The sequence below is a fragment of the Sinocyclocheilus rhinocerous genome, unplaced genomic scaffold (genome assembly GCF_001515625.1).
Source record: "Sinocyclocheilus rhinocerous isolate Xijiao unplaced genomic scaffold, SAMN03320098_v1.1 scaffold632, whole genome shotgun sequence".
NCBI lineage: Eukaryota > Metazoa > Chordata > Actinopteri > Cypriniformes > Cyprinidae > Sinocyclocheilus > Sinocyclocheilus rhinocerous.
The window spans coordinates 1,463,941-1,488,778 of NW_015639247.1; the positions used below are offsets into that span (position 1 = coordinate 1,463,941).

General features: G+C 33.5%; 2 protein-coding genes across 3 annotated transcripts in view; both read right to left on the minus strand.

Annotated features, from left to right (window-relative positions):
- Positions 1–4,641, minus strand: part of LOC107751096 (uncharacterized) — an 8,047-nt gene extending 3,406 nt beyond the window's left edge. Inside the window, exons 1-4 of the mRNA XM_016566698.1 lie at positions 4,596–4,641; positions 3,419–3,742; positions 1,800–2,144; positions 416–466 (exon numbers count right to left, since the gene is read on the minus strand). Of these exons, the coding sequence (XP_016422184.1) occupies positions 416–466; positions 1,800–2,144; positions 3,419–3,742; positions 4,596–4,641 (766 nt within the window). The remainder of the gene's footprint in view (positions 1–415; positions 467–1,799; positions 2,145–3,418; positions 3,743–4,595) is intronic.
- Positions 4,642–7,844: 3,203 nt separating this feature from the next.
- Positions 7,845–20,621, minus strand: donson (DNA replication fork stabilization factor DONSON). Of its 2 annotated transcripts, XM_016566679.1 has the most exons (11): positions 20,090–20,620; positions 18,665–18,745; positions 18,386–18,583; positions 15,135–15,313; positions 14,207–14,385; positions 12,674–12,752; positions 12,556–12,589; positions 12,169–12,260; positions 11,289–11,487; positions 9,797–10,012; positions 7,845–8,522 (listed from the first exon to the last, which is right to left on the minus strand). In XM_016566679.1, exons 1-11 carry the CDS (start codon positions 20,486–20,488, stop codon positions 8,385–8,387), a joined length of 1,794 nt encoding a protein of 597 aa, XP_016422165.1. In that variant the 5' UTR covers positions 20,489–20,620; the 3' UTR covers positions 7,845–8,384. The 2 variants fall into 2 exon arrangements, with proteins under 2 accessions (XP_016422165.1, XP_016422166.1); XM_016566680.1 differs by lacking the exon at positions 12,169–12,260 and having other exon boundaries at positions 12,473–12,589; positions 20,090–20,621.
- Positions 20,622–24,838: the final 4,217 nt, after the last annotated feature.

Consider the following 24,838-nt stretch of genomic DNA (forward strand, 5'->3'; position numbering starts at 1 on the left):
TTATTTGTGACCCTGGAGCACAAAACCAGTCATAAGTAACACTATATATTTGTAGCAATACACAATAATACATTGTATGGGTAAAAATTATCCATTTTTCTTTTATGCCAAAAATCATTAGGATATTAAGTAAAGATCATGTTCCATGAAGATATTTTGTAAATTTCCTACCGTAAATACATCAAAAAAATCAAACATTTTTGATTAGTAATATGCATTGCTAAGAACTTCATTTGTATATATATATATATATATAATTATTATTATTATTTATATAAATTATATATTATTTATATAAAACTTCAGTTACACTAAAGAGAATTGTTGTAAAAATGAGAACAAAAAATATAAATGACTCTCTGAATGCATAAATCTGTCTCATTGTTTATTAGTCAAACAGAAACAAAATTCTTACCAGAATTGGCGCCTGTCTCCGTGACTGACATATCCGTCACTAGAAGTGGAGCTGAATGAGAGAAACAGAATAAAGTTACTAAAACCAATAAATAATAATATGTAATACATACTACAAATATAATATTATACATAATACAATATTTGAATTGTGAAGTATTTATATATTGCATTTGTTGTACTGTCTTATGCTGTTTTATGCATAACAGCTGTATCACTGTTTAATTTTTTGTATAAAAATGATGTATTACAGTAATGAGATCTGCTGTAAAAATTACAAAAATATATAAATATATTAAAAAATATATAAGAAATGACAAATGTAAACAATTGTAACTTGTGAATTTAATGAGCATTTAGAGGGAAATAATGTAATATATACATAATGTAAAAAGAGACAGTTCATCCTGCTCAACTGGCATATCAGAATTATTGTCTAATAAAAATAATAAAAAACAATGCCAAAGTTCTAATTTTCATTACTGTTAAACAAAATAAATTTAAATTATTTAATATGTACATATCATATTTGTTGTACTGCCCTTATGTTATATTTATTGAAAAAAAAAACATTGTTTTACTGCCATTTTTACTGTAATATGGTATAAAAATATATTATAGTAATAATATTATAAAAATGAGATATAATTGAGACATATATAATTATTTTAAATAATTCTATACTTTCTACACTGACTTGTGAATGGAATTAGAATTCAGAGGGAAACACACTTTTGTTTGTTTGTTTGTTTTAAGCGACCCATCTTATTCTACACAACAACTGGCTCGACCAATAGCGTGAGTTGGGGGCGTGGCTATCAATTTTCGACCAATGGCTGACGAGCAGCGGAGAGCGTTTTGGCCGTAGAAATTACGTATTTTATCTTTAAATATCTTGCCTGCAATAGCAAAGCCAACATAAATGACATACTTCAGACATAAATATTTTTAATTTCAAGAGACTCATCAAAACAGATCAATAATAATAATAATAAATAAAATAAATTGTTAAACGATTAATCGCGATTAATCCAAAATAAACGTTTTTGTTTACATTATATATATGTGTGTACTTTGTATATTTATTATGTAGACCTATGTATAAATATACACACATACAGTAGGCTATATATTTTGAAAATATGTACATGTATTTACACATATGTATATATTTATATTCATACAATTTATATTATATATAAATATAACTCTTTAATATAAAACAAAATTTTTCTGAAACATATACATGCATGTGTGTGTATTTATATATACATAATAAATATACACAGTACACACACACACACACACATATATTATGTACACTAAAGCTTTTATTTTGGATGCGATTAATCACGATTAAGACTGAAGACGTTCCGTAACGTTACCCCGGACCGTGAGCGTGTGTGTCTCCGGGAATCCGCTCCGCGGCGCCTCGTAGTCGGTGCTCTTGTAACGGCACTGATAAACGCCCCGGTCGACAACACTGACTGACGGGATGCTCAGCGAGAAGAGACCGCGACTGATGTCGTGTTTGGCCGGTAACCTCAGGACACTGTAATCAATACTGACGTCCATCTTTCCAGAGCTCAAGCGCAGGATTTCTCTCTCATCCTTCAGCCACTGGATGTAAATGTCTTCCCATGGTTTGTTTTTAGGGATATTTCCAAAGCACTCCAAAGTGATATCCTCGCCTTCAAACACTTCAACATGATCGGTGAGATCCGCTGGTGCTGCAGAAACACGAGACAGAGTTTTATATTACACTTTTTTTTTTACCTGTTGAAGCTTTTTCTACAGGAAGACTGATATTATGACGACATCAAGACGTTTTCTTTAAAAATAAAGGTTCCAAAACAGGTTCTGATTTCAAAAGAGTAACTTTGGTGAAATTTTTGTATTTCTTAACAAATGAGTCACGTTTACTATTTTTTTCCCAGAACATTTTATTTTATATTTTTATATTAAATCTATTTTTATACTAAACAGCAGTTCACAAACAATTACTGTACAATTTACTATTTATTATTAATTTAAATTTACTTTATTTTATTATTTTATTTTAACCAAACAGCTGTACAATTAAAATTATTCATTACAAGTTCTTTACTGCAAATTTATTGAGGGACCTATATTTTTAAGAATTTCATTTTTGGGGTCATTCTCAGGAAACTGTGCCATTTGTGTCCCCACAGATTTCTACTGATGTAACTAACAGGATCCTGAACTTAGACACATTTATTAATAAACTGAAGTCTACTGGTGTGTAACGAAACAAGAAAACATGAGAATATTAAAAATATCTATAGTTTACAGAAAAAAAGTCAATTCTGAAATAATATAGTTATTTTAGTATCATTTAAATAATATTATATATTTTTTAATATTTTGAATTAGTTTTTATTTTTAGTTACATTTAAATAAAAATATATTTGGTTACATTTATAGTAATTTTGTTGTGTTTTTGTCAATTTTGTTAGTTTTCTCCATATAGTTTTTATTTCAGGTTTAGTTTTAGTTATTTTAGTACATCAAGTTAAATGAGAAATGTAGTTTTGGCAACTAAATGATTTTTTTTTATTTTTATATTTTATTTATATTTTAAACATTTATTTTATTTCTAGTTCTTTTTTTTTTTAGTCTATTTAAAAAAATAACAATTTATCTAAAAATAATTATTTTTTAGTTTGGTTAACTATAATAACCCTAGTGTAGGGTTAAACATATGACTAGTAACGATAAATAGTTATTGATATGACTGGTTGGAACCACAGGTATTGTAATAGTAAGAATCGGCCAATGAAAACATATTTGTTAACCACTGATCTATAATAATGATGGTTCCTCAGTGTCTATGGCAGTTATATTTTAAGCCTGACAGTTCAGAAGCACCTTTTTACAAATTAAACAATGACAAATAATTAAGGCACTGTTTCCTGAGATGTCTTTTTTTTTATAGTGTATACATTTATAACTACTATTTGTCAGCTAGCATTACTGTACTTACTGGACACTTGTAGTAGCACAGAGCAAATGGGTTTTGTTCCCTCCCAGAGACATTCGTATATCTCTCCATCGTTCAGCATCACGTCTGACAGAATGAGGGAAAAGTCCTCAGACTCTGCTGGATCGCTGAGGAAGTTCACCCGGTCTTCGAACCCTCTCCCGACCGTGACAACGTCTCCTCGCAGAGAGATCACGTCTTTGCCCATCGCCTCCCAGTGAACATGCAGCTCCTCCACAGGGAACCCTGAACCATCGCAGGGCAAGATCACGCTTTCTCCAACATACGCCTGGACCTCCGACGTCTGAAGGTAGAAACCTAGACAGACTGCAGGAGGAAATGCATGAATTCCTCAAACCAGAGCTTTTACAAGGAACATTTGCTTTCCAAAATGTAGGTGAGTTTGTTTCTTCATCAGGTTTGGAGAAATGTAGCATTGCATCAGTGTCTCAGCAATGGATGCTCTGCAGTGAATGGGTGCCGTCAGAATGAGAGTCCAAACAGCTGATAAAAACATCACAATAATCCACAAGTAATCCACAGCACTCCAGTCCATCCGTTAACATCTGGAGAAGACAAAAGCTGAAACAAATCCAGCATTAAGACATTTTTTTATAACTAGAATACGAGTCCATAATCCATAATAACGCTTCCTCCAGTGAAAATGTGCATCTCCTGTTGTCTCTCACATCAAAATCCAGCCACATATTAGTTTAGAGCTGTTTAAACGCTGCTTGATCTGTGCAGATTTCTCTCCTGATTCAACAGCTCTAAACACATATGTGGCTGGATTTTGATGTGAGAGACAACTGGAGATTGGCATGAGAAAGCATTATTATGGATTATGGACTCATAATTTAGTTAAAAACATCTTATTTGTTTCAGCTTTTAACATCTCCAGATGTTAACTGATGGACTGGAGTGCTGTGGATTACTTGTGGATTATTGTGATGTTTTTATCAGCTGTTTGGACTCTCATTCTGACGGCACCCATTCACTGCAGAGCATCCATTGCTGAGACACTGATGCAATGCTACATTTCTCCAAATCTGATGAAGAAACAAACTCATCTACATTTCGGATGGCCTGACAGTGAGTAAATTTGACACATTTTCATTTTTGCGTGAACTATTCCTTTAATATCAGCAAATACACTAAACAGAAGAAATTCATTACTTACCCTTGAGGGCTATAATAAAAAAGAAAGTAGTCCCAAGAATATGCATTTCCTCTCAGAAAACCTATTAAATAATGAAAAAAGAAAAACTATTATTTGAAACCTAATACATGCTGTACTTCTAAACAATATGAATGATCAGGTATATTGTTGAGGTGGAGCACGTGGTGAGCGGATCATACGCCGCCGTGACTCCCACAAACGCTTCGAAAGCTTTATTTAATCGTGCTGACGTGTGTCACCCTGAGCCTGAAACCAGAGCCACACACAACACTCCAGACACCGCAGCTGAATTATCTCATGCAGCGCGGCCTGCGGTTAACTAGCTTCTTAGTTATAACAAAATATTTGTTTTACTTTTTTTTATTTTTTTTTATTATATTATATCTATTTATTTATAAATATAATTGTTAGACAAAAAGCAGCAATAGTTTGTCTAAAGCTCAAGGGATTTGAGCCAATTGATTCAAAAATGTATTTTAGTATTTATATACTATTAGTACTTATTATTCTGAGTTAGCTTATTTTTTATTTGTATTTTTAAAAATCAATTTAACTTGCGTTTTTGTTTGTAGTAATTTTATTATAAAGCGGAGAGTTCCGGTCCTTGATTCTGATTGGCTGAGCCGCGTTCGAAGCTGTTGTAAATGACTCTACAAAGTAACATACACCTTTGTTTACGTTTGTGTGTTGCTCGGCAACCACTTTGTTGCAACCACAACTGTTTCTAAGGAGCTACATTGTTTGGTGGAAGAATACTGTTTTTATTAATATCATTACACTTTATTTGCTCTGTTTTATTTTGTGAAACCTTACTACGTATATGGAATAACCGTTTTCTAAAAGCAATAAGCCCTGCGAAACCATGGTTTACAGTGAATTTATAACAGCTAAGGGGGTTTACTCCGCTTCACGTCGTACCTAACAACGTCTCTTAGCTGTTATAAATTCACTGTAAACCACGGCTTCACGGGGCTTATTGCTTTAGTACTTCAGCTTAATTTAATTTATTATTTAAAATTTTAATTCATATTTTATTTATTTTACTTATTTAGTTTATTATAAAATTTATATCAGTTTTTTTTTTTTTGCCACGGTAAGATGTTTTTAATTACATTTAAATTTTAGTTAACAATTACAACACTGGTTATGTACTTTATTCATCAGAATTAGAGATTTAACCTGTATTTGAGCATTTATGTTGACTGATAGTGTATGCATCAGATATATTTTATATTAGTTAATCAAGTTTGATGGAAAGGCAAACAAAATTGAGGAAAGAAAAATTAAACCTGAAAAAAATGTATGCATTAATAGACTGTATTACATAAGACATATTTCATATAAGACAAGATATTCAATTCAATTCAAGTTTATATGTATAGCGCTTTTCTCGATACAAATCGTTGCAAAGCAGCTTTACAGAAAATTTTAAGTTTCTACATTATATTTAGGAGTAGGTTATTAGTGGTGACTATGGCAGAAATATAATGCAGTTAGTTACAAATTACATGTAATCAAACAGACGGTGAACACTATTAACTGCAATGATTATATGTTGCGATTAATCTTTGTGATTGCGAAGTTTAATCGCAATCGCATATATGAACATATATATTAACACCTTAATTTCACCTTTCTAATTTCACTGCTTCATGATAAATAAAATGAGTATTCAGCAGTGAAATTAGATGTTTCTCCAATATTGTTAATCAATATTACCAGCTGAAACTATCATTGCACCGTACACTGTTAAAAAAATTCCGTAAAATTTACAGTAAAAAAACGGCAGCTGTGGTGGCCAGGATCTTACCGTAAAAAATACGGTAGCAACGTTTTAGGTTTTACGGTTTTAACTTAAATATACAGTTAATGAAGTGCATGACAAAATGAGAAAATTAAGCAGCACTTACCAAGTCCTCAGTTATTCAGTTGGTGCTTTAGATTGCCTCATTCATTCAGTGTTTTTTAAGCCACTCTCGCCTCGCCTCGTCTTGAGTTCACAATGAAGTTCAGTGCGCTTGAGGGCCGAGCAACATGCTGAACAGAGAGAACATGAATCCAGCGGATCTGTCCGTAAATGTCATGCTGCACAGATGCTGCTTTATGTTTAGGGCTCGAGGTGACATGCGTGCTAAAATATGACCTGATGCAACATCACAATTAATTACATTACACTGCAGTAATGCCATTGCCTTTACAATACTGCAGTGCATTGGTATGGATTTAATAGCTTAGGCTTGATTCGTCCTTCATGCATGTTTTGTCCAACACTCTGACTCTAAGTATTTTTAATGTATAAGTCGTGGCTGTGAAACGTTAGACGTGGAGGCACACGGGCTCCAGGATCATCTTCTGAATGATGGCATCTCTTGGCTTGACCTCAAGTATTTACACTCTTCAACACTTCTGGCTCTATTTTAAGACGAGCAAGACTGATCTGACTCACACGAGGACAATGACACAAAGACGAGCAGTTTGTAAAAGCCTAATTGCTTAAATAGCTTTATCTAAAGCGACTTACAAAAGAACAAACACCTGCACCAATTAATGTTTTATTTTGCCCGGTAGACATGTATATTAAACTGCAGGTGTTTAAAGGCTAAAAAAATATCCATTTCACTACCACAATGTGCATACCATTAAACATTTTAAAATGTATTTTTTTTATTTATATCTATCATGACATTAAATCTTAAATGTTACGTTTTTTTTTAAATATAATTTCACAAAGAAATGGTCTGTATGGCCCTAAAATGCAATAAATAAATATTATTTATAAGTAATCCAGATTTTATGCTTTTTTCCCCCCAATTTGTATTTTTTTAAAAGTGCATGAAAATGGTCTTCACAACTCAAAACTAAATCTGTAAATATCTATCTATCCATCCATCCATCTATATATCATCCATCCATCTATATATCATCCATCCATATATCTATCTATCCATCCATCTATATATCATCCATCCATCTATAGATCTATCCATCTATATATCTATCTATCCATCCATCTATATATCTATATATCCATCCATCCATCCATCTATATATCTATCTATCCATCCATCTATATATCTATCCATATATCCATCCATCCATCTAGTTACCTACCTAACTATAACCATGTTACACTATTTTAATATATAAACTGAAGGAACAAATTATATAAACACTATACATACTCTTACATATAAATATTATGTACACTCAAATCAATATTTCATGTCATTTATTTATAAAGTAGCCATGTAATTAACATGAAATGTAGTTCACCAGTAATCATTACCAAACTATTTACCTCGAATTATTTCCCCGCCACACACATTTAAATGCTCGCTTCACACAAGTTTGTTCTGTGCATTTTTTGCACTCATCCTTGACAATATTAAGAGAAACACATAGCAGAAAATATTTCAACTTATTCATTTAATAAATTCATACAAGTGTGATAAATACACTGGCAAAAAGGATTTCAACAGTCAAAAATATAATCATGAGAGCTTTTAACACAGTTTTACATGTTCCTTCCTAAGGAAGTCATGAGTTGCTTCTCATCAAGATTAAAAATTAAACCGTAAATCACACATGCAGTCTAAAACATTATTGCAGCCCATAAAAATATAACTGATTTAAAACAACAAGTTAGACCGTCCAAACTCCTAAAAGCTACACTATATTCAAGCCCAGTCTCTATAAAGAAGAAGTGAGTAAGTAAGCGTCACAGGAAGCCACAGATATTAATAGACAGGGCTTGTCAGCTCTCTATTAATGTTCTCCCAGAGCCAGATCTCAGGACTTCCAGCTGTACGAATAGTCTCTCATGTGCAGCTGTCGGAGCGCACTCTTTCCCAGCATGCTCGGCGTCGCCAGCTGCTGAATGGAGCTCTGCTGGAGGCCACATCGGCCCAGATCCTGTACCACAGACTCCTGGAAACCAAAGTTCAAACCAGAGCATGAGAGCTTCTGACTACACAGACTTAAGAGAAATTAAAGGGATAGTTCACCCAAAAATGAAAATGTGATGTTTATCTGCTTACCCCCAGGGCATCCAAGATGTAGGTGACTTTGTTTCTTCAGTAGAACACAAACGGAGATTTTTAACTCAAACCGTTGTTTTCATTTTTGGGTGAACTATCCCTTTAATAAAACAAAAAACATGCAATACTGAAGAATTAACTGTTTCACGTGTGTTTGGGAACGCAATGGGCACTATGTTTACTTTAAATACACACCTGCATCATTTCCAACAGTTTTGTGGACAGATGTTTACAGCATTTCGCCAAAATACAAGCTTCATGAGTAGGGTTTGGACATTTGAAAGTGAAGAATTTATGACAGAAATATTACTATTATTATAATTTAGTGTAATATAAATTATAATTTTCATAATTCATATAATTTTTTACAGTACATTTTAACTTACAACAAAAATTTTTTTTTTTCATAATTAAGAGTTATAATCGGCAATATTAATACAATTATATATACATATATTTAACTAAAACTAAAAACATTTATATAATAATATATTAATTAAAATTATAATTTATTTAGTAGTAAACAAACTATAAATTATTAAAACAATAAATACAAAAATTATTTACCATGTTAAATTATGTTCTTTAAACACAGCATTTTTTTAAAACCATTTTAAATTTAAAAACTACTACTAAAGTAATAAAAAATAACAGTTCAAATCAAAATATGTAACAATAAAATTTTTTGGCAGTCATGCAGCCCTAAATAAGAAATAAATAAATCCACTTACTATTAAAAAATATATATATATATATATTTTATCTCTTTACTAGTATGTCATGTGACTGATAGCCAACATCAGAGAACCGTGAATATGCAAATGTGTTGCTTAATTGAAATATTATCTGAAAATTTCAGGGGTATTTCAAGAAAATAAGAGGTATGCCTGACAATAAAAGTTTGGGAATCCCTGGACTAGAATTTTAATGCATTTACACACTTTAAAAAAATGATTATTTGAAGAAATAAAAACATTGGTGTATGTTTTACAAGAAAACATGATTTCAGTTTTGAATTCAATGTGTGACTTACCGTTTCTTTGTAATTACTTGTGAAATTTCCTAGCAAATTCTGAGTAAGAATGGTTTTAAAGTAAATCCTACAACTTTCTTTTCCAGTGTGAATGTAACACAAATTCCACCTCGTCATGTGTTTGAACGCACCAGCTGCTGAGGTTCAGAGGTCTGGCTGAGGGGCACGTTCAGCACGGCCGTGGGCTCGTGGGTGTAGAGACCCACAGAAAACTCTCCTTTCTGAGCGGGTTTGAGGAGCTGCGTCAGCGCGTGGAGTGTGTGGGGCATGATGGGTCCCGTCACCTCCAGACTGCACACGTCCTGATAGCCCATTCTCACCCGAGTCTTCACATTCACAGCCCGGGCCTAAAGCGTTTTCATTCGCAGCAGAAGAGACACACAGACAAATCGCTTTCATTAGACAAATACATGATGCAATCTGGGTCCAGTAATAGCCTCAATATACTGGTGCTGGTAAAAAGTAATATAAAACTATATACTAAAAAATATATACTAAATATAATTAAACAATATTATAATAAAATTAAATTAAAAGTGATAAAAAGTATAACAAAATGCAATAAATATAAATAAAATTAAAATTAAAAAATGCAACAAAATATAAAATTCAAAATGAAAAAAAGGAAAATAAAATGCAATAAATATTTAAAATAAAAAACAATACAATATAAAAGTAAAATGCAATAAATAAATTTAAAAAGGAAAAAAGGAAAATAAAATGCAATAAATATAAATAAAACTAAAATACAATAAAATTTAAAATAAAAACAATACGATATAAGTAAAATACAACAAATAAAATTAAAACGGAAAAAAAATAAATAAATACAATGCACTGCAACAAAGTAAATTTAAATACAATAAATAATGCAAAAGTGAAAAATGAAAAGCAATAAAATATTACAATTACAATACAATAAATAAAAAAAATGACTAAATGCAATAAACAAATTAAAAATAAAACTTAAATGTAAAAGTAAATAAAATATAAATAAAAGTTCAATAAATCAAAATAAAAAAAACTAAATTCAATAAAATAAAAATACAGCAATTTTAGTAAATATATGTGACCCTGGAGCACAAAAGCAGTCATAAGTCGCTGGGGTAATATTTGTAGCAAAAGCCAACAATACATTGTATGGGTCAAAATTATTGATTTTTCTTTTATGCCAAAAATCATTAGGATATTAAGTAAAGATCATGTTCCATGAAGATATTTTGTAAAATTTCCTACCGTAAAAATATCAAAACTTAATTTTTGATTAGTAATATGCATTGCTAAGAACTTCATTTGGACAACTTTAAAGATGATTTTCTCAATATTTAGATTTTTTTGCACCCTCAGATTCCAGATTTTCAAATAGTTGCATCTCGGCCAAATATTGTACGATCCTAACAAACCATACATCAATGGAAAGCTTATTTATTTAGCTTTCGGATGATGTATAAATCTCAATTTTGAAAAATTGACCCTTATGACTGGTTTTGTGCTCAAGGGTCACATATGTGAAAACATCAGTCTAAATCAGTGATAAAGGAAAAATAAACACCTTTGAATGCTAAGAATGTGACAGCACCACAAATCTAGAACATCTAGAAGGTGAAACACGAGGCCTCGTACCTTGAGCGTGTGCAGTGTGGCCCCTCTGAAGGCTGTAGGGGCCAGTAGAGTTGGAGGAAGCCCCGCCTGAGAACCGGCTCCAGCCACCAAACTCTTACAGTTAATGAGGAAGTTGAGCAGCGTGAAGGTGTTCGAACCCTCCACCAACACCACCGACTCTGGTCTGTGGTCCAAACGCACCTCTCTGTGCTCCTTACGACTGCGGCACGACTTAAGGAACGAGATCAGGTGGATTGAGCTTTGGGCTATGTTTCACATATAAAAACATGTCATGTTCCATGTAGGGTTATAATACTTAAACTAAAATCAAAACTAACACCATTAAAAAAAACAAAAACATTTTTGTTACTTGAAATAAATGACATGCCAGCATCAAGGCTATTTTCATGGCGATCTCAGAAGGTATACAATTAACAAAGTTATATTATAGAAGTTTCAGATCTACACTAGACAAAAATTCTAAAATACATTCAGGTGATCTATTTTTAAACAAATTTAAACACACCTCTGAATAAAACTGTTGTCTATTTACATTAAAAATAGTACAATCCAATAAAATGTAAAATAAATGTCAACTAAAATAATTTATTTAAACATCAACTTATTTGAATTCAGCGTCAAATATCACGTTTTTGTTCAGCTTAACTAAGTACTAAAATATCAAACCAAAATTAAATTAATAAATAAAAATTAATAAAAAAAATTACACATTAAAAAAAAAATTCAAACAAATCAAAAAACAAAAATTATAATCTTTAACTAAAATTAATTTAATTAAGAATTTTGTTTAATCGAATTAAAAAATATAAACAATTAGATACTTCAGATTTCATCACTAAAGAAAGCACTGCCCAAAACACATGCAGATTGTAAAGGATACAGTTTGATAGAAATGGCATCTGGTTTCTTGATCTTGTCTTGGACGCCCATCTCCTTCAGCCAGGAAAATCCACCATCGTCATCATCTTCATCCTCGTTTTCCTCGTTTTCACTTGATCAGCTTGATGCCAAACATTTCAATTTTTTATTTGGTTTAACTTAAAAATAAACTAAAATTAATAAGTAAAAATGAATACAAACTATGAAAACACCATGTGCCAATATTTTAATTTTATGAACAATTCAGATTTCCTAACTAAAGCATTGCATAAATATGTGCGGCTCGGGCTGATTGTAAAGGATACAGTTTGATGGAAATGGCATCTGGTTTCTTGATCTTGTCTTGGACGCCCATCTCCTTCAGCCAGGAAAATCCACCATCGTCATCATCCTCCTCCTCGTTTTCACTGTGCTCACTTGATCTGTCAAAGCAAAGATGAGGAACGCACTGATGAGCACTGAAAGCAGATCCGCATCCTATCAGCGGAGAGCGGTCCTGTACTCACACAGACTCCTCGCCTTCAGTCTCACTGCGCTCTCTGCTCTTCCTCGTCTCCTCCAGCAGAGGGAGAGAGAACTCTATCCCTGAACACAAACATGCATCCACAGCTGCTCACAAGACTACTTCAGAAAACAATAAAACATCACTCCAGGCTGTGCATTACAGTGACTTCAGCACAGCTAAAATCACTGCAATTCAAAAAACTAATTCATTAATGTTTTATTAAAGTGCCCCTATTATGGATTTTTGAAAATGACCTTTCATGCAGTGTGTAACACAACTCTAAGTGAATGAAAACACCTGCAAAGTTTTAAATCCGAAAGTGCACCGTGTATAAAGTTATTGTCTCTCAAAAGAAAGAGTCGACTCTGAATCATTGAAACGAGTCGTTTTTAAAACGAATCCCAAGCAGTTGCATACTGACATCAACATGAAACATTAGCATATTGCCCGCCCACTTGTTGGTGTTTTCGCATTGGTCTGAATGAAAATGCAAATTTATTCTTTGCCACTAGGTGCCGCTTTTGGAGCGGAAAAAATAGCGATTTCCCCGGTAACACAAATCAGCACTGCGCTCACAAACGCTGCTTTATCAGGCATTACAGGGCGAGATGAAATGAAAATGAGACCAATCGGACCAATCACCGCAGATTAGCATCACGCAAAGGAGGGGTTTGGAAAAATTCATCGTTGGGGAGTCATTGAGCAAGTAAGGTAAAAATAAATGCATATTATAACACAATGAAAGTGTTTTTTGACCTTGCATGCATGTCAACATGTTGTTGTGGACTCCCAAAACCAAAATATGAACCTTTCATAACCCATAATAGGGGCACTTTAAAACCATTTCAAGGGTGCAATGAAAATTTTTCAAATAAGATTCAATGTATTTTATTATCATTCTGTACAAATAATGAAGAATTATTTGAGAAATTACTCTCAAATTATTCTCTAGCATATCATACTGTACACACACAGAAACTTCACCGCAACCTGTCAAAATAAAAGTCCAGTTCAACATTTAACAGAGATATATTACTCTTGTATTACTTTTGTACAGTATAATGTACATCTTTAAATATTTTATTTTCTGGCAAATTGAAATATAACAATTGAATGATAAAAATAAATATTACAACCAGATTAACCACTTAATTGTAATTCAATTATTATTAAAACTTTTTATTAAAGGAATATTCACACAATTTTTCTTCCATGCATTAATTTTAACAGTAAACCTCTGTTTTTGTTTGGCAAAAAATAAAAGGGTTTAGTTTTCATTGATAAAAAAAAAAAATGTTTAATGCCTTCATTTGAAAAATTAAAACACAAGAATTTCTGAAAAAAAAAGAAAAAGATTGTAGGGCCCTATTGTTCAAAATGTTGAATAATTTAGAGTTTTGGACTTTTTTTTTCACTGAAATAAATGTTTTTGTTATTACAGAGAAAGTAAAGTACCGAAAAAAAGGTACACCGAATTTCAGGAACAGATACTGTACCGGTTAAAATGTGAACAGTACCCAGCCCTAGCGCTTACCCTCCGCTTTCATGGCCTCGCGCAGCCCTCTAGTGGTGGGGGACAGCAGTGCGCTGAGGCCTTTAGCGCCGCTCAGACCGGCCGCTCTGAACAGCACCGTGAACTGATACGAGCACAGATAGAAATACGGACAGAGTCGAGCCTTCAGCAGACTGTAGAGAGACGTCAGACTCACAGACCTACAACACACACAAAGCCTCAGTCAGAAACACATATGCCAGCTAGGGCTGCACAATTAATCGAATTTCTAATCGCGATTACAATTATGGATGCCACAATTACGTAATCGTTCAAAGCGGCAATTAATCGTTCAAAGTCCACTTATGTTATTCTGCATGCCTAAGATGTGTTTTTTTTCTTTCTATAAGGGTTTTCCAATTATAATTTTAGTTTTAGCATAACACTATAATACCATTCATATATATATATTTTTTTTTTAATAATTTAAAGAAGAAACCAATCCGATGTGTATTTGAGAAAAGCACTAAAAGTTTTTCAGTTAGAGTGTTTTCAGCTTGTTTATTTTCATATAAAAATACGGCATGCAGTTGCATCAAACAATGGTATAAACATCATTCAATGTAAATTGGGATAATCGTAGTTCACTCACTGTACACCCCCCCCTACACACTTGTATTACATATATGATGTTCGGGGCTAATAAAAGAGTGGAAATTTTAGGTCCTGTGTACCTTCACTCTGTTCTCCTATTGTCTGGGCCTATTATTAGTACGTGTATGTGTGTTTGTATGTGTGTGAGAGTGTGAGTGTAAGTGTGAGTTTTGTGTTTTTGCCCCTGATAAAGCCATTATCGACAGATTCCGATATCGGTCCGATAATATCGTGCATCCCTATCGCAAACGAGAAGATATCGCCCGTGCCTACATGCATGTGGCAGAAACTTCACAAACTCATTCCTCTCTCGTACCAGTCGCTCATCAGACTCTGCTGCAGCGCTGTGTCCTGCGCCCACGGCACGCACTTGCCAGAGAACTTGCGCTCTGCGCCGATCCGCGGGAAGAGCGAGAGCCAGGGCAGTGACGGGTGCTGCCAGTACTGAAGACACTGATGAAAGCCACAGCGCAGCTCCACACAGCCCCGCGGCTCCTGCAACACACACCACAACCACTTAAACACACGCTTTATACATCAGAATTATTGCATCCTATTGGAATATATTAACTATGTACTTCAACACTCTCTAAATCTTCACTCTGGTCGACTAAATGATGTCTAATATTAGCCACTGGCTAATAAATTCTCAGATTTTACTCGCCAGTGTGTGAGTTGGAGGCTAAGTTAAGCACAGATATATTTTCACTCTCCGAACACTCTGACTGAGCGCTTCAGAAATCTCTCCCAGTCAAGCGATCTGTAATATTTTCAGTTCATCTCTATGGATGTGCAGCGCACCTGTAAACTTTAGTGTGAAGGCGCATGACTCGCCGTCACTTTGCTTTTTTCTCACACGCAAAGAGAGCGAGAGAGACAGAGCGAGAGAGTCTTACATACCATGCAGAATTGGCGCGCTATACGTAAACGGTATTCTTTGTTGTATTTTCCTGTCAAAATAACAGAGTTCCTTTGGAGCTTTTAAGAACTGCCGGGTTCTCCGGAAGTGGGCGGAGCTAATGCGCAAACGACAATCTCATTGGCTGGCGCTCACCTATTATCGTCCCTGTTTTGATTTCAGCAAATCAATTCGAGCGAATGCACACAACCCGATTAATATTCATGAACCCAGCAGCTCGTTAATCCTTACTGCATTTTATATTGTTATTATTAGTAGAATTCGTATTATCTTACCAGTATTATTGTTCGTTTTTTCCCATTTTTTTTACAGAAACACAGAATGACCAAAAAAGCATCACCACCATTCCTAGGTTTAGTTAAAATGACTAATATGCATTCATACATGGTACATTACCAAGTTTAAATTCTAATTACTAAAGTTCTATCATTAAATGATACTTGATTATCATAATATCATATTATATTAGAAAAATTAAAAAACTAAAAATCCCGTGGAGGGTTGTACTTCTGAAAAGCTCTAAATATTATATACTGAAAATATGGTTACACTTTATTTTAAGGTGTGCCTGTTACAGTGTAATAAATATATTTAAGTACTGAGCAATATTAATTAACTACATAACTACAACATTACATGTGTTTATAGCGCTCAATAATTGCCAATCCATCCTATTTTGGGTACAAATCTGAAAAAATAATACCTCTCTCAAAAGAAATGTTAAGCAGACATATAATAATCCACACTTTTTCCAGTGTGCAGAGGTTTACACAAGTTTTTTGTTGTTAATTTGTTGCAATAAAACTCTAACAGAACCAAACCGAAAACTGTGGTTAAAAACCGAGGTACGTATTGAACCGTGGACTAACTGTATTGTTGCATCCCTAGTAAACACCGTTTAACAAAATAAAATAAAATAAGTCATATAAAATCATAAAAATAGAACTAGGGATGTAACGATTCGATTAAAAATTTTTTTTTTTTTTTGACAAAATGAGATTTAAGACAAATTATAAATAAATGTGTCCTTTTATTATTGCAATGGACAAAATGCTGCATGTTTCTTTGTGAAATTGAAATATAACACTATAATAATATACTAATATAGCACTTGCATATTATTGCTCTTTTGTTGGTTTTGATTGCTTCTATTGTCCTCATTTGTATGTCGCTTTGGATAAAAGCGTTTGCTAAATGACATTTTAATATGATGTAAATGTAAATAACAAAACTAAATTGAAATTTTAAAACAAGCCCCAAATCAAATAAATAAGTACAACAAATAAAATAAATCTCTTCATATAAACAAACTAAGGCTTTGTCTGTGCTCTTTCCATTTAAAATTAGAGGCAACCACTGCATTTTAATCATGATCCAAACAAAGATGCTGCATACATGCAACATGAGCAGTTTTTAATCTAAATTGGATTGTATAATTTTGAAATTTGAAGCAAAAACAGAATGGTTTGACTTCAGTTTTGTGAAACTATACAAAAAAATAGCTGCATGAAACAGAAACAGCAGATGAGCTGAATGAGACGCAGATTCACTCTCCGCCAGCAGGTGGCGCTTTAAGCACTTCCTTGGTTTCCGCTGTAAACAAAGCAGCGCTGCACTTATGAACTTTAATATGCATTATACAGAGGCAAGATGAAAAGAAAAAATACCATCTAAACTTTTCTAAAGACAGTAAGTTCCCCTCAGACACACATTCATATAAACTCCTACCCCTAAATGAATCGCGATTTGTTTAGCATCTCAACCGATTTGAATCGTCACATATTTGAATCGATTTCCAACCGGCTCGCGGTTAATCGTTACATCCCTAACTATGACAGATCTTCTCCTCTGATTGGATTTGAACAATCTCATGATTCTGAAGAGACCTTTGACCTCTCGAGCTCAGAAACGAATGGTCCTCAGGAAGAACAGGAGAATAAAACTGATAAAGGGATGAGGTACAGGAAGTATGGAAGGGATCGGAGAAGAGAAACAGGATTCTGGACTCTAAAAGCAATCAGTGATGTTCTGCACACTGACCTCACCTCAAACTCTCCTCCTGCACTAAGATCATAAGGAGCTGCCAGCCATAACACACACACACACACTTCCAAACGCTCTTCTCCATCCCTTCAATAAGAATAAGCCCTGCGCTGTGTGTTTATATATACATGAGCTTTTTAAAGGCCTCCAGCACAGATGTTTTCATGCAGAAGCGGTTAATACAGACAGGCCCAGAGCTGATGGACACTATCAAGTGGATGTCGAAGTGCACACACACACCAAACTCCCTCAAGCTGTGATGATTAAGCTCTTGTCACGCTCTGTAAGCTTGCTTTTGGAGAGGACCTGGCTCGGTCTTAGCTGTCAGTCACTGGTCAGAGGCAGAAGAAGAGGATCATTATACAGAGACAAGATGAAAAAAAAAATACCATCTAAACTTTTCTAAAGACAGTAAGTTCCCCTGAGACATGCATTCATGTAAACTCCTACCTCTAATTGAATCGCGATTTGTTTAGCATCTCAACCGATTTGAATCGCCACATATTTGAACCGATTTTCAACCGGCTCACGGTTAATCGTTACCGGTAGGCTGACCTCTACTAGTATCTACAGAAAAATACCCTTCCCTATAACTGTGTCCTCACCTGTATATGAGCAGGTAAGCTGGAGAACTCGGCCCTGCAGTGAGAGCCCAAGCCCTGCGCCTCCTCCTGCGCCTTCAGATGCTCGGCCCAGGAGAACGACTGAGGAGACGTGAACAACAGACGCGTTTTCAGAGACCAATCGGTAGGGAACTCCAGACACACTTCAGCTGGAGCCACGTCACAAACCGCCTCTGGACCCTAGAGACAAACACACGTCAGTGAACCTCTCATCATCACGGATCAACCACGACAGAAATCATGAGGAACTGAGACAGACACCTTCAGCACTGCAGCGGATCTCTCCGGCTCAAACAGATCCTCCTCAAACAAACCCGCATCTTCAGACAGAGAAACAGGCGTCTGCAGACAGATCACAACACAATTAGCACATGCACATCCATCCTGTAAACATGCCAAAAAAAGGAATAAGAAAAATCGCCGATAACCAATATGATATTATACAGCAGCTTTCACAGTAAATGTCTTGAGTTAGAAATGCATGCTTCTGATCTTAAACAAAATCTCACATCGAAACTTTTTATTGTAAGAAATTATAAACAGCTGAGTTAAAGATAACATTATTATTATTATTATTATGAGTAAATATGAATTATGTCATGACCCCAATGAGCCCACTACTTAAAACGATAAATAAATAAATACATATTAAACTAATAAACTACAAACACTAACATTATATATACATAAAAAACAATAAAACATGAATATAAAAACTTTTTAATCAAATATATTTAAAAAAAAAATCTAAACATTAATATTTATTATAAAAAGTACACCTTAAATAATTATCAAAATGACAAAGACAATACTAAAATGATTTTTAAAAATCAAAACTTTATGTACAGAAGCAATTATGAATAATATGATTATATAAAGGTCTACAGAAAAATATTTGTAACCAAAAAAAAGCAAATATACTTTTATATTATAAAATAATAAAACAAGCTTTAAAATAACATATGATATAATAATAATAAATAAAGTAAGAATAATATATTTAATATATTTTCATTGAACCTAAAAATAAAATACAATTTGATGTTAAATAACAAATAATAAATCTATTTTAAAACTACAAATAACAAAACTATATGAATTAACATTTTAAAATTATATAAAACAGTACATAACATATTTAAAAAATATATCAAAATATAAATATTTTATATCAAACATAATAAAAATAGCATTCTATTTATATTTTATTTATATACATGTCGAAAGTTGTGTGGTATTTATTTACATGTAGGCCTATATTGAAATGCCATGTTAATATCATGGTAAATGAATGTCAGTGTGTCTGTGTGTGTGTGTGTGTGTGTGTGTGTGTGTGTCTGTCTTTGTGTGTGTGTGTGAAAGGAGGGAAGAGTACTCAAGTTATTAAAGGCATTTCTATACATGATGTTTCACAGAGCTCCATCTCCCCTTCTCTCGTCCTAGGCGTTGGAATCCATATGACACATACCGTTTTGTATGTTTTTTAAGCCTTTTGTTTTACGGGGACACAGGAAGGGACCTCATAAGCCATGTTTACGTTGTAGTACCCATGTCATTACTCATTATACATATTTGTGTCCTCATAAACCATATATACCAACACACACACACATATATATATATATATGTGTGTGTGTGTGTACTGGTAGATGGTGTACAGTTGACTGTAATGTACCGTTCTCTCACCTTTATCTCGTGTTGTTTTTGTTGCTCGGTGTTGAACAGCTCCTCTCTAAATGATGTTCCAGCGTTCGCGCGTTCTTCCCCGAGTTTCCCGCTTAGTTTTCCGTCCAGAACCGCAGCTGCCGTCTTTCTACCGTCCAGAGCGCCGTCGTGTCCGTCTCTATGCGATAACGCTCTCTTCTTGGGACTGTTGTACGTGTTCTCGATGTTGGCGAACGGATTTCTGCGCTTCCCGCCGCCGCTCGCTCGGCTCGGTGCGTTCAGCAGCGGCCCCGGAGAGAACGGACGAAGCCCATCCACCGTCCTCCGGTCCGGGCCTTCGCTCCGCGCGCGCTTCCGTCTCATCCGCAGAACTTCAGACGGTTTTTTAAAGCTGGGAGAATAGCAGCCCAACTCCGCCATTCTGAACGATCCAGTCGATTATCACTGTGTGTGAAGCGGGAACCGTCTCTTGTTTGGTTTGGAACGCAAAGCTCAAAATTTCGCGCGTAGCGGAATTGCGTCAGCGCGTTGCGTGATGACGCAAATAAGCACGTTGAGTTACTAGCGAAACACCCGACAAATGTAAAGCCTCTACTGTTTCATGTTTATTTCGGACAGTAAGACAATAAAGAACGTAAAATATGCATACATCGTCTAACAAATAAAATACTCCATGTATTCTGGTAGATTGCCTACAGTGTATAAGTTTATGATCGTAGCTGAAGCAGTTTAAATGTAAAGTCACTGCTGTTACATATTTGTTTTTCTAATATTAACAGTTAATATCTACATTTATATTTAAATATTAGGTTTAAAGTTTAAATATTTAGTTTTGCACGTACCTTGTCCAGAAAGATTGTGTAGATTTTGTGGACTACAATCATTTAACTTCGCTAATATAATATAATATAATATAATATAATATAATATAATATAATATAATATAATATAATATAATATAATATAATATAATATAATATAATATAATATAATATAATATAATATAATATAATATAATATAATATAATATAATATAATATAATATAATATAATATAACATAACATAACATAATATAATATACAGAGGTGGAGAGTATTGAAGTACATTTACTTGAGTATTTTTGAGTTGAGTTACTTTTAAAAGCAAGTACTTCTGTACTTTTACATCTGTCTTTACAACTTTCACTTATAATGGAGTAATATTTGACCAGCAGTATCTGTACTTTCACTCAAGTACTGGAGTTGGGTACTTTGTCCGCCTCTGATAACAAAATAAAAAAATAAAATAAAATAAAATAAAATAATAAATTTAAAAAAAAACCTTTTTTTTTAAATAAATAAAAAATACAAAATAAAATTAAATAAAATTAAATATAATAGCTTGTTTATTTAATCAGTAGAGATTTAAAGTATTTTCCAGCTGGGTTTTTTTATTTTTTATGCTAGCAAGCAAAACTTCCTCTGTCACCCCTGTCTTTCAATATGTCAGCATCTAGATTAATGAGAGAATGTCAGGATTAATTGGCTGCTATTCATCATTTGCATCAGTGATTAATGAGGATGTGAGGCGTCAGGAGCTGGATGGATGATTTGTGGGAGGTTCTGGCTCTTCAGATCGATCCTGATGACTCGTGTGATGGATGACCACCCGACACTGAGCCATATTTGGGCATTTTTATAATAATACAGAGATTAGACTTGGTTTTTGAAGAATATATTTACACAAAATTAAAGAATTATGCACAAAACACAAAATCGGCTTTGCAAAACGAAGAAAGCTTGTATTTGAAGTGAAAGACGGCAGTAATCTCCAAGAGATCTCAACAATGTCTCAAACTGGCCTCAGATTTGCTCAAGAAGCCAAAACCTGTGATCAAACGTCAGGAAGAACTCCATCATTTCTGATATAATCATCTGAGCGGATCTGTATTCATGTTAAAGCTCTACGTGTACATAAATATGTATTTTAAAACAAAAATGTAACTTTTTTTGACATTTATTTCAACTGTTACAAAGTAAAGGGACAGTAGGTAAAGTTAATTGTTTTTATTTAATTTTTCAGCTGAAAATAGTTAATATTTAGTACTTTTACTTAAGTAAAAATCTGTCTTTACAACTTTCACTTATAATGGAGTAATATTTGACCAGCAGTATCTGTACTTTCACTCAAGTACTGGAGTTGGGTACTTTGTCCGCCTCTGATAACAAAATAAAAAAATAAAATAAAATAAAATAAAATAATAAATAAAAAAAAAAACATTTTTTTTAAATAAATAAAAAATAAAAAATTAAATTAAATTAAATTAAATATAATAGCTTGTTTATTTAATCAGTAGAGATTTAAAGTATTTTCCAGCTGGGTTTTTTTATTTTTTATGCTAGCAAGCAAAACTTCCTCTGTCACCCCTGTCTTTCAATATGTCAGCATCTAGATTAATGAGAGAATGTCAGGATTAATTGGCTGCTATTCATCATTTGCATCAGTGATTAATGAGGATGTGAGGCGTCAGGAGCTGGATGGATGATTTGTGGGAGGTTCTGGCTCTTCAGATCGATCCTGATGACTCGTGTGATGGATGACCACCCGACACTGAGCCATATTTGGGCATTTTTATAATAATACAGAGATTAGACTTGGTTTTTGAAGAATATATTTACACAAAATTAAAGAATTATGCACAAAACACAAAATCGGCTTTGCAAAACGAAGAAAGCTTGTATTTGAAGTGAAAGACGGCAGTAATCTCCAAGAGATCTCAACAATGTCTCAAACTGGCCTCAGATTTGCTCAAGAAGCCAAAACCTGTGATCAAACGTCAGGAAGAACTCCATCATTTCTGATATAATCATCTGAGCGGATCTGTATTCATGTTAAAGCTCTACGTGTACATAAATATGTATTTTAAAACAAAAATGTAACTTTTTTTGACATTTATTTCAACTGTTACAAAGTAAAGGGACAGTAGGTAAAGTTAATTGTTTTTATTTAATTTTTCAGCTGAAAATAGTTAATATTTATTATGTTTATTATTTATTACTTTCTTTTCATTTGATACCTAAAATTGCTCTCTCATTTTTTGTGCTTTTTATATGAACTTACTGTGTTTCCCAAAACGTACATTTGGAAATTAAATAAATAAATATTGTTAAATAATTGTCAAAAAGCTTAAATAAAATAAATTTAATAATTAAAAAAAAATTAAATCACAAAATGCATTATAAATGTTTTTGTAATTATTTTAATGTATATGGCCTATAGCATTACATGATTGCAACGTTATTTTGCATGTTTCTATATTATGGAATAATAAACAGAAATTAACTGATATTGTTTTCTGATTGTTTTAAGCATCTGGTAACTGAAGCAACATTCATTTAAATATTTTTTAATGATTAAAATATACAACATGTAACTGTAATCATTAGAGTACAATAACTATGAGTATTATGAATATTCATTATGAATATTTTTTATTAATTATTATTCAATTCATGGCATATACTGTACCATTATAGTGATGTTTTGTGATCTAGAGAGTTGTTTTTGTTTGGTGGACTTTCTTTCCAAAAGAAGCCAAGCAAAGAATGCACCAGACAGACTCTGATTACTAGAAATAGGCCCACTTTAAAGCACATTCAGCCGAGTATTTCTCTCTCTGTCAGACAGACGGCCGGCGGTGTGTTTGTGGGGGTCTCTGTCATGTTGCTCTCTCACCCTCCGCTCTTTTTATAAAAGCGATTTGATTTTATAGGCCTTGGCCCGACTGATATAGGTCTGCCTTTATTTAGCCTCACGTCTCCTGCGGGTCAGTGTGTTTAATTCTGAAGTACAAATAGAGGAGAAGGAACATTGTAAACGCGAGAGGTTTATCAGCCGTATCTGCAGGCTGCGGGCAGGTCGAGGCTCGTCTCTGTGTAAATTCTTCCTGGGTTGAGAATAGTACACAGACGCGTGAGCGTTAAACACTGGCACATGCTCACTAGACCAACAGATCCTGTCAGATCCGCACGACACGACACACAACAGCTGGAAAAACCAGATGCTCAAGTCAATATGAAATGCCACTTTAATGTCAGTCAAACCAAAAATAATTCAGACAGCAATTTTTTGATATTTTTTTACTAGTGGGTGCAGGACACTATAGATCATGTGTGTAAGTGAGGATAGCAAAATAAAGTAAACTGTGACATATTATAACCAAAAATTCTTCATACAGTGGACTAACAGTAAAACTGATACAAAATGATTCAGACACTTTGACCTGACCGTGTTTTGCTTAAATGTTTTTTTCCTTTAATTGCTAAATGCGACCTTTTTACAGCACAGACTGAACAAAATGAAGCATTGCTTGGTAATTAGTTGAGCTAAATTGGTTTTATCTAATTGTGCACTTTAACAGCTGACAGTCTAATTCATTACCTTTCTATCAAAGTTATCTGACATTATCAAGATGAGTTTTTTCTGACACAGTTTAACTCTGAGTTCTTGTCATATTTTATTACCATTTTCTAAACTATAGCGAATAAACTGTGATAATGTGAGACATGTTAAAGGTGTCGAAATAGATTTTGGTTTGACTGTATTTCTAAAATAAATGTACACTGTAAAAAATGACCGTGAATTTAACGGTAAAAGACTGTAAAAATGCTACAGTAAAAACCTGTTAAATGGTTAACGGTAAATTCCCCTACTATTATACGGTGAAAAACTGTATTAGACATTACATGTATTGGACATTAATTTTACGGTAGTATACCATTTTTGGAAGT